This window comes from Alosa alosa, chromosome 23 (assembly GCF_017589495.1).
Source record: "Alosa alosa isolate M-15738 ecotype Scorff River chromosome 23, AALO_Geno_1.1, whole genome shotgun sequence".
Lineage (NCBI taxonomy): Eukaryota > Metazoa > Chordata > Actinopteri > Clupeiformes > Clupeidae > Alosa > Alosa alosa.
Window position 1 is genome coordinate 5,048,914 of NC_063211.1, and position 11,472 is coordinate 5,060,385.

The 11,472-nt window shown below is 42.8% G+C and overlaps 1 protein-coding gene across 3 annotated transcripts; it reads right to left on the bottom strand.

The window, feature by feature from the left end:
• Window positions 1-1,277: 1,277 nt before the first annotated feature.
• Window positions 1,278-10,514, bottom strand: LOC125288760 (alcohol dehydrogenase 1-like). Of its 3 annotated transcripts, none has more exons than XM_048235377.1 (10): window positions 10,401-10,514; window positions 9,776-9,835; window positions 7,785-7,886; window positions 7,319-7,460; window positions 3,456-3,543; window positions 3,153-3,372; window positions 2,743-3,003; window positions 2,272-2,404; window positions 1,735-1,873; window positions 1,278-1,643 (listed from the first exon to the last, which is right to left on the bottom strand). In XM_048235377.1, the coding sequence occupies exons 1-10, from the start codon at window positions 10,404-10,406 to the stop codon at window positions 1,610-1,612; spliced, it is 1,185 nt and encodes a 394-aa protein (XP_048091334.1). In that variant the 5' UTR covers window positions 10,407-10,514; the 3' UTR covers window positions 1,278-1,609. The 3 variants fall into 3 exon arrangements, with proteins under 3 accessions (XP_048091334.1, XP_048091336.1, XP_048091335.1); XM_048235379.1 differs by having other exon boundaries at window positions 10,431-10,510; XM_048235378.1 differs by lacking the exon at window positions 10,401-10,514 and adding an exon at window positions 9,984-10,051.
• Between the last annotated feature and the right edge of the window lie 958 nt (window positions 10,515-11,472).

The window sequence follows — 11,472 nt, forward strand, 5'->3', positions numbered from 1 at the left end:
ATGTATATTGAAACAAAGTCCTGTTCTCAGTCACATAACCTACACACACTGTAAATACGACAGAACCCGATACTGACGCTCCACAGTCCCGATTATCTTTGATTTTACACAAGGGGCTCCCTCACCCACTCCGACTCTGATAAGAGGAGAAGAGATAGAGTTGGTTACGGAATACAAACACCTCGGTCTTATCATTGACCATAAATTATCCTGGGATCAGTGTGTTGATGCTGTTTTTAAAAAGGGGCAACAACGTCTGTATTTTCTTAGGAAATATATTATTTTAATGTTGATAACACCATGTTGACTCTTTTACAAGTCCTTTATCGATAGTATTCTCTCCTATTGTATTGTATGCTGGTATGGACATTCAAAAATTACACATAGGAACAAATTGGAGAAGATTGTTAAAACCTGTGGAAAAATCATTGGTAAGCAACAGGTAGACCTGTATCAACTATATCTGACCAGATTGGCACAGAAGGCAGACAAAGTTTGCATGGATACAATCCATCCACTTTCAGTGGAGTTCAAGCCACTCCCTTCTGGTCATAGATATAGCTACCCTAACATGCCTGTACTGTAAAACAAATTGCCTCTCGGAGACATTAAAGTTGTCTAAGTCTAAGATCATTTGAAGTATCCTGGTTCCACCCACCTCTTAATCTCAGTTGGACACTTAATTTCAGATTTTGATTTGATTAGAGTCATTTTGATGATTTGACAAGGGCGTCATACCACCCTAGTAGGTCAATACTTTTGAGACGGAAATCATTTTGGAAATATTTTGGAGGGATTTGTTCAGGTTTGCGTTTAAAGATTCCATGAAGCCCTCTGTGCTTCAACTTTAAATTCCCTTGAAGAGAGACGCAAGAGTAACACACAAAAAAATATAACTCATGTATTATCATTTGGATCTCACTGATCCGTGTCAGCAATACATTTTTTTTCATTTCTTTACTTGTAGTTTAATGTAGTTGACGACATGTTGACCACACTCAGCGGTACCTTTTAAAACGTTTTTTAATCGCCTGAAGGACACTTTGGCCTAGATGCCTCTCTTCGGTGTGCATCAGCCAGATCTTGAATTTTGTTGAATCTTGAATTTTTGTTGCCACCATGAAACTATTATATTTTACCTATGTAATAGTCAATGTCCTCAGATATTTCTGTGGAGTGTAATTCTCTTTAACCCATGCCCTTGTGTGTTAGGCGTTGAACAATCCCAGTCTCAGATACATTCATCTCTTACATAACAGATGTTGCTGAGAGTGTAGTCTACTGGGAGAGTAATTTAATATGGTAGTGTTCAAATGTTAGTAATAGCAAAAACAGTTGGAGCACCTTAGGCTGCTTAAAATTTAACTCTAAAGGCAGCACATACATTACATACTTGGTGAAATATAATTCAGTGGATTTGGTTTGCAACTGTGAATTATGATTTACTTAGTATGACAGCAAGTTTTACTACTATATAGGGTATCATGAATGAAGATATCTATTTGCAGGCTTTGATTGGCCAGACCTAAACATTAAATGTAGTCATATTTGAGCAAGATAGTTGCCTGGCAGTTCACACGGGAGTTGTATCCATCTGGTCATTGGCCTTTTACTTTGGCGACACGTCCAAGATAGTGCGGATGCTGAAACAGAACAGAGCAGAGGTTAGTGGTAGTTCATGAGAGTTTCTGGTCCTAATGATCGAATTACTACATATACAATATGTGCAGTTACCATCCTCCTGTTTTCATGAGCTCAATGGCATCGTTGACTTTTTCCAATGGCATGTTGTGGGTCACAAACTCATCCAGATTAATCTTCCCAGACTTGTAGTCGAGGACAAGTTTAGGAACTGAGTCTTTGCTTTTGAACCCTAGACGCCCAAAACCACATAAACACACAGTGAACATAGACATAAAAGGTGAGAAGTCTAAGTCGTTAGCCTTAATTGTCAGACTATTACAACAATGAGTGCACAGATATTATGTTTATCTAAACTCAATGTGCAAACTTAAACAGAACAGGGAAGAGCATGCAAGACAACAACAGGCAGACATATTAGACAGAAAAGAAAATAGGTATAGGCCTATAGCCAGCTAAGATTGCATGTTATTTTCACAGTGGTTACATTATTGAACAGTGTAACAAAAAATGCAAACAAACTTCATACTCCTAAATATAAGAGTGATTAAGTTCTCAAGTGATGAGAAACAGTGAATTATTGCACAACAAAAAGCTGAAACAACAATGGCTGCCAGTCCAACGTCTCACCTCCGAAGAGAGAGCCCTTCCAAGTTTTCCCAGCAATGAGCTGAATAGGCCGGGCCGAGAAGTCGGCCATGTCGGTCCAGCCCACCACAACGCTCACACCCCAGCCCTTCGCACACGATTCCAGAGCGCTGCGCTGCAGGACAGAGAACACACACACACACACACACACACACATCTTTTAAGGAACACACACCAATGTTCTAACACAGACTCATGTTATAGTCTTCACAAGCTCTAATACAAGTCCCATAAACTCCCACTGTCAGACATTCATATTATTCACTGTTGCTGCACACAAGTACGTTCTACTCCTCCAACAACAACAACAACTTGCATTTATATAGCGCTATATCAAGGCACACAATTTGCTGTACAGTGAAGGGGGAACCTCACTAAACATCAACAATGTGTGTGTGTGAGCAACCGACCATAACTGCCACTTTGCCCACCATGTCTGTGTTAACAACCTACCATAACTGCCACGTTGCCCACACACTCCAGGGAGAAGTCCACCCCTCCATTGGTCATGTCAGACAAGACATCACTGATGGGTTTTGAGTGCTTCTTTGGATTCACAAAATCAGTGGCTCCCAGTGCCCGGGCCTTAGCAAACTTGTCCTCGTTGATGTCCACGGCAATGATTCTGGACGCTCCAGCATTTCTACAACCCATGACCGCTGCCAGACCTACTGCACCCAGACCAAACACTGCACACACAGATCCTGGAGTAACCTAAACACACACACACACAGAGTTTCCTCTTGAATATTCCTTCATGAACAAACTACACTAAGTAACCAATTGGCTCACTAGACTTAAAACCCACAGGAGGGGTTCTTTAGCTTCTATGACAAAGTCAAACATTTTTAACACACACATACCTGGGCAGTGTTAATGGCGGCTCCATACCCCGTTGAGATGCCACAGCCCAGCAGACACACTCTGTCCAGCCGGGCATCGTCGCTGATCTTCGCCACAGCTATCTGGTTGAGAACCGTGTACTCGGAGAACGTGCTGGTCCCCATGAACTGCAGGATCACTTTTCCTCTGCAAGTGAAACGGGAATCCGCCTCTGACATGATGCCATATCGCACACTCGTCCTAACAGAGACAACAAGACGTGACGTTCTGCAGCATATTAGCATGTGTGGGTATTTGTTGTGTTATGTTATGTGTTTAATCACCAGCTGCGTTCACACAAGTTAGTTTTTGGACACTTGCAAAACACGCAGTCCCCACACTGGGAGATGAACAGAGGGATGACTTTGTCACCTACAGAAAAACAAATAGAAATGATTTAACTATTCATCATCCCCCTACACACACACACACACACACACAACATACCCCCTACACACACACACACACACACACACACACAACATACCCCCTCCCCCAACACACACGTACACCCCACCCTACACACACACACACACACAACATACCCCTCCCCAACACACACACACACAACATACCCCTCCCCCAACACACACACCCACACAACATACCCTCCCCCAACACACACACACACACACACACAACATACCCTCCCCCAACACACACACACACAACATACCCCCACACACACACACAACATACCCTCCCCCAACACACACACACACACACAACATACCCCCCCCAACACACACACACACAACATACCCCCCCCTACACACAGGTACGCCCCCCTCCCCCAACACACACACACACACAACATACCCCCCCCAACACACACACAACATACCCCCTCCCCCAACACACACACACAACAACATACCCCCTCCCCCAACACACACACACACAACAACATACCCCCACACACAATAATAATAATACAACATACCCCCCCCCCCAACACACACACACACACACACAACATACCCCCTCCCCCAACACACACACACAACATACCCCCCCCCAACACACACACACACACACAACATACCCCCCCCAACACACACACACACACACACACACCCTCCCAACACACACAACATACCCCCCCCAACACACACACACACACACAACATACCCCTCCCCCAACACACACACAACATACCCCTCCCCCAACACACACACACACACACACACACAACATACCCCCTCCCCCAACACACACACACACACACACATAACATACCCTCCCCCAACACACACACACACACACAACATACCCCTCCCCCTACACACAGGTACGCCCCCCTCCCCCAACACACACACACACACACACACACATACCCTCCCCCAACACACACACACAACATACCCCCTCCCCCACACACAGGTACGCCCTCCCCCAACACACACACACACACACACACAACATACCCCCTCCCCCACACACACACACACACACACACACAACATACCCCCCCCCAACACACACACACACAACATACCCCCTCCCCCAACACACACACACACACACAACACACCCTCCCCCAACACACAGGTACGCCCCGCTCTTCCATACACCCCATTACCCCCTACACACACACACACACATCATACCCCTCATACACACAAGATATATACTTTTTTAATTACTATTTTTAGTTTATTCTTTAAAGTTAAGCTGGCACTTGAGCACAATAATTTCATTACGTATAATTCCTTTTATGAGTACATGACAATAAACTACTTCTATACTCTCCTCCTTGAATTTGAATATATACTGTATATGTAAGCACCTTGTCTAAAGTGCCTTGTCAAATGTCTTTGTTTGTTTGCTTTTATTTGAATTTTATACTCAGCCAATGATTATTTGTTTATGCCCGCGAAATCGCGGGGAATGTGAACGTTCCATCTCCTCAGAAGGGTGATGGCTCGTCAGTCCGGGCATACAGTGTGAAGAGAGAAGGTGTGCTTTGCGGTAGTAGCTGGTTTTGGGGAGACCATTGAACGGTTGTTCATAGGCCCTCAACTCCTTAGCTCGACGCCTGTTATCTCCTGCTGTGGAGAGGGACTCAATTGTTTGCCTCCGGTGCTGGACCCACCGGAGCTACCCGACCTGCGACCTCCCAAGGAGCTGAGTTTACCTCCGGTGCTTATCCCACCGGCAGCTACGTTAGCTAGCTCAAGGCAGCTGCTTGCCTCCCGTCTGCGCCTGGACAACGGTCGTCGGCTTGGCTGAGTGGAGTGAACCCGTTTCGTTCGTGAGTACACTTACACTGACACACACACACACACTCGGTCTTCGCCACGAGCGACCGGCGAGTTCGGACGGGCATTGTAGCGGTTGCTACCCTGCCTTCAGCTCACAGAGCTTAAAGTGCACCAACGAGCTCCAACAGAAAGCGCTTGGGGGTTATTCTATCTTGCTCATTGTATATTGTGTCCATATGGTGGTTTATCTGTGTTACCGTTACCTTTTACACAGTGCATTACTGTCTGTATATATTGTATTGTTGTTTTCTCCACACTGGTGTTTAGCCTAAGCTAACAGGGTAACAGCTAGAACCGTTAGTGCTACTGTCTGTTAAGGTTAACGTTCAGTTGTAGGCTCCCTTCAGAGTGAATTGTTTGCTCGCAAGTCTTGTCCAGGTTCTGTATAACTTTGTCTTCTTATTGAAGCTCTTTATTAAATAAACAGTCTGTATTGTTACATTTAATTATACTTCTGGGTGTATTGGCAATTCATTTTAACTGAATTCACCACTAACTTAGTGTAATTACCCATTCATTGTATATTTTTATTCTGTAAGACTACATCATACACAAGCTTTAAGGTAAGTGTAGTATTTTTACAGTGGAGGCACCGTGCTATTTCTTTTATTGTCTTTAATTATTAGCCTACTGTGGTATTCAGGAATAGTTCAGCCAGCTCACCATTCCACTGCTGAGAGCTTAGGATCCTGTTTGTGCCATTGTTTATACTGATCGTAACTAGTGCCTATGCACACCCGTTAATGGAATTATCTGGAGTAAAATGCACTTTAGATCAATTTACGGATGATTGGGAGTACATACGCTGAGTTGACATCCAAATCATGTCATTCGGATGTGTTTTGAAAAGTTCGATGTTACCGCTTTTAGTCAAAACTCGCTAGCCTGGAAGTTACGCTGGCATGTCATTTCGCTACTAAAACGCTATTTTTATACCTCTTCTACAGTTCCAAACAACATTACACTTACGGTAGTGAGTAGAGGGTCCCTAAAGCCAAACCGAAGTATCCCGAGGTCTTTATGTGGTCGGATAGAGAGTCCAGAATGAATTTCATCAAGCCAGTACCTTTCCGAAATGTTGCAATCTTTGCTGCCATCTTCAGAAAAGTTCGAGTCGATTGCTGAATGGGAATGACGCTTGAAAATTCACAATTTAAATTAGCCGTTTTTTTTTTTTTTTTAAAACATAGTCCAGTATTTCTTCAAATTGAAACGAAGTTGTATGGACTGGACTATGTCCAGTTGTATGGATATGGACTATGTTTAAAAAAAAAAAAAAAAAAAAAAAAACTGCGACGACGAATTGTGAATTTCCAGAGCTGTTACTCCACACTCAGCAATCGACTCCTACGGACTGATAATTGATACTAAAAGTATGATTCTATGTAATGACTGTATGATATCTGTACTGTCCCTGTGTATATCTGTATGTGACTGTGTTTAGAGATAAGCAGGAATATTATGACTTTGCAGTGTTTCACTGTTCTGCATGGCTGCGGCCAGTAGCTATCTGCTCCGATTGCCAGGTTGCCACTAATCAGAGTCTGATTCAGTGTAGTCCACGGAGATGGGATGACCAACGCCATCTCCCGTCAGCCTGGAAGGATATTTAAACCCTAACTATTTCCTTGTCTAGTTAGAGCAGCTGATGGATCTTTAGGTGAAGTCTCTCCCTTGATGCGCATCATTGTAAATAAACTCTGCTCCTGATTTTTCATACTATTGGTCTGACTGGATCTCTATTAAATCTATGGTATCAAAATTACCATCAGTTCCTGAGATCCCGGACAGGGATGTTCAGTGGCACTTTCTATTATAATCTAATCTGATCTCATCAACTCTGTGAAAGAGGACAGGGGGTAATGCTGAGAACGTTTCTAACCTGGCTTAAAGTCTGTGACTCCGGGGCCCACGCTCTCCACAATCCCGGCCCCCTCGTGGCCTAGCACGGCAGGAAACCCCTCCTCATGCTTCCCCTCGAACAGGTGGTACAGGTCAGTGTGACACACACCTGTGGCGATCACCTGCAATCAACAAGGGGGGGATTAAACAATGTTACACCGCGAGGGGTCATTTGACAAAATTACAAAAAAATTAAATATCGAGTTAAAATCTAAGAGTCAAAATGATCACTACAGCATTTCTAGTAGTTCTGAAATTATTGGTGTTTCTAGTGTTAAGCATGTTTTAGGGTTTGTTTTAAACATGTTTTAGGGTTTGTTTTAAACATGTTTTAGGGTATGTTTTAAGCATGTTTTAGGGTATGTTTTAAACGTTTTGAGAGTCTGGGTGTATCATCTAAACAATGACGATAATAAGTTGATCATTTATCTGTATTGAGATCTCACCTTGATTCGTATTTCATTTTCCTGGGGAGGGGCCACTTCAATGTCTTCGATCACAAGAGGAGCGTTAGGCTTCCATGCCACCGCAGCGCGACACTTAATCACCTGAGAAAACAGCATTTCAGCCATCACTCAAGCTGTTACTGTATCCTCTCTATCAACAAGACTTTCCTTCTGGATGAACATGAGCCATATTTTGACTTCTGACAAACATGTTCCCACACTGTATGTGAAACTTGCAAAATGCCATATTTTAGTTTAGCTCAAATCTGTATGTACATAAAGACTGAAATTAGTTTACATATCCTAGTGGCCTATTATACAAGAGTACTGAGAGCATTTTCTTATTGCTGAAGACTGACCATCTGTGGAGCCTTCACTGCAGTAGTGCAGTGGATAGATAGCCATAGTCTGTCCGTGGTGTTTTGAAATATGCATTTGGCAGCATATCTGATATTACCCAGCAGCAAACTCTGACAGCATTTCACACACCACTAATCTCTCAACTACATGGCTCTGAGCCCAAACCAGCCCCTTGGTGAAAGCTCTTGGCCCTCATGTGCAGAGGGAATGGGAGGGAATATCTGAGTATCGGAGCCAAAACTATTTCTCAGAATTAGCCAGATAGCCCTTAAATGTCCGGTCGTGAACTTTATGTGTGTGTTTGTGTCTAACTGAGTGAGTTTAAACAATCCACTTCTTGTTGTTTACATGTGGTGAGTCAAACATTATGCTGCAGTTGAAGGCATGGCCAAACAAATATTTGGCTAATATTTTGCTTGAATTTAAACCGATCGAAGATGAAGAGTGAATGGAAAATCAGTATGCATGTCAAATCTGTATAACTTTGTGGTAAACAAAGGATATATCCTGTCAGAAAGGACAGTAGTAGATTGTGACTGAAACACAGCACGATTGGAACATAGCGAGGGTAAAAAGTACATAATGGATCTAGCAGCTGAGGGCCCCTGGTCCGTTTGGCTCTCATTCTGAAACAGACTCTCCCAGTTGGCTGCGTTTCATTTGGCTGTGTGTACTATGCACTTTCCAGAATCACAAATATATGTTGTTTTTCTTTTCTGCATATTTATTTTTACTGAGGTGACTGATTAACCACCTTGGTGCACTTTATCTGTCATGCTCTGTAAATGCCAAAGTTCAAAACCCACAATCTCTTTTGATTTTATTTTATGAAAGCCTCCAGGTTTGTATTTTATTCTTGCAAACGCAATCTTTCACATCTAATATATATACTGTGCATCTTCAAAAATGAAAGATGCTTAAAATGCTCTCTAGTCAGTGTTTATTTAATATTGTTAATTCCGGTGTAGTTCTTAGAATTATAGAATTATAGTTCTTAAAATTATTCAGTGAAAACAACTTAAACAACCTAAACTACCACTCAAGGGCAAGGGGGACCGCTTAATATAGCTCAGCATAGGAAAGATGAGAAGAGCAACTAGAGAGAGAGAGAGAGAAAGTCAAGTCAACTTTATTCATATAGCGCATTTCATACACAGGTCATTCAATGTTACTTAAACAAAAGCAATCATAAATAGCTAATAAAAGCATATAGTCAAAGAAAAGTTAAGAAAAAGTAAAGAATAATAATACAAAACATACACACAAGGGAATAGTACATAAAAGTGTTAGTGTTAAGCTAACTTTTAAAACATAAAAAACAAAATGGAATCATTATACTAGTAAAGAACCCAGTGTACAGCAGCACTCTATGGAGATTCTTGAAGTAGTTCCAAACTGTGCACGCACACGTTTCCTTTCAGGGCCAAAATGCCCGACCACAGGGCTCGATAGTCGATAGTCTGACTATGCCCAATCTGTTAGAATGACAGGACAACTACACAGAATACCCCTTTGCCCAACTAAGGACAGCAATAGTACTACAAGGAACAATATACTGTACTCATCCAAAGAGTCCTCTGTGAACTGGGCAATGAAAGAGAGAGAGAGAGAGAGAGAGAGAGATGACTTACCTTTCCCGCAGTTGCCATGTTTTGTGAGGTGGAGAGTGGATAGGTGTACAGTTTTGGGCTCTGGGAGAGAAGAGAGGAGGGAGGCTGAACATCTCTACTTTAAGTGCTGTTATAGTGCGGTGGGAGGGTCAGACATGGACGTGCACTAATGTAAGCAGGTTCGGTCGACCAACGTGAGACAATAGAGTCAAGTGTCAAAAATGTTTACAATTTATTTGAAACCAAGCTCATGGGAGAAGGAAGGAGGAGTCAGAGGTTGCCACCCACCACTGGGACCTTAAATAAATAAGATAACACCAGATCAGTCACAAGGAATAAATAAACCTCACGTGGAGAGTGCACAACTGCAATAAAGTTCAAAGTGCATAAATATTTTAGGTTCACGCATTACATCACTACAAACACTACACACTAAATTCATACATAGCACTCAATGCCTACTGATAGCTACCCACGCATCAAATGTCACACAAAGGCCCAATAGTAGGTGTACACAGTGGCTACAGCCTCCAGTCCCCAGTCCTGGTAAAGTTCATTAATATTAACATTAACATTAAAACCATTTAGAATACATCATTACTTTATTAAGTTTACACTAATTAAAAAGACAAAGGCCACAACAAACCACCATGCAGCAGGGACTACACTACTGGACCTTGGGCTGAGCCACTTGGGGAAGGCAGAAGGTGTGCAGAGTCCAGCACAGGTCGGCCGCCCTAGCACGGACAAACAAACAGAACTAACACAAAGCAAACAAGATGAAAACACACAAATAAACCTATAGAAGGAGGCCAGGGCTTAAGGCCTTTCTGGCTCAATGCTAACACTCAATTAACCACTACAAACAGGGACGTGCACAGGGGGATTGCTCAGGTTGCCCAGGCAACTGCCCATATGCCATTCTTGACTCATGTTGCCCTTCCGAGGGGAAAGAAAAATAAATAAATAAATAAATCGTACAGTGGATGCAGAATTTCACATAGGCCTAGATAAAAAAAAAAAAAAAAAAATCTCAAAGTGAAAGTCAGTAGGGGAAGGGCAAACTCTCTTTACGTGGCTGCAGCGCTGCACGCGACTGGCACCTGAGCTGAGCCTGCATGAGCGGCAGCGGCCCTAGAAGGAGATTGTCGCGGTTGTCGGGTGGGACAACTCAACGTTGTCGGAAAAGGTGAGTTTGTGATGTATAACAAACGAATGATCATCAAGTTTTATGAAATGAATTAAAATCTTCATAAATCCAGGCTGAGTTTGTCACTTTTAGCTTAAATAATCAGACAGATAGCTTGCAGACAAGCAGCCCGTTATCACATAGCCTAGGCTACTATTTTTTGGTAGGCATTAGGCAAACTAAGCTACATGTCTGCTGATAGTTAGTTTCTCACATTTAGTTTTAGCAAGAAGAATGAATGATGGATGTAATGAATCACATTAATTATTTTATTCAAAATGGTTAAATGCCTAAATCACTATTTTGGGTAGGCTATTGTTTGAAGCCAAGGTGCCCACTGAAAAGAGGCGGATTCAGGAGAGGGAGAGACAATTCAGGGAGGCAGCAAAGGGCAGCACATCACTGCTAACCTGACCCTAGCCAGATGAATGTCGTTCCGCTTAGCTCCGCCTAGCTTCACTCACATCCATCTGGGACCTCTTCCATTGAGAGTGATTTCTCCAACCAACTTTATGGTTTAGCCAATCAG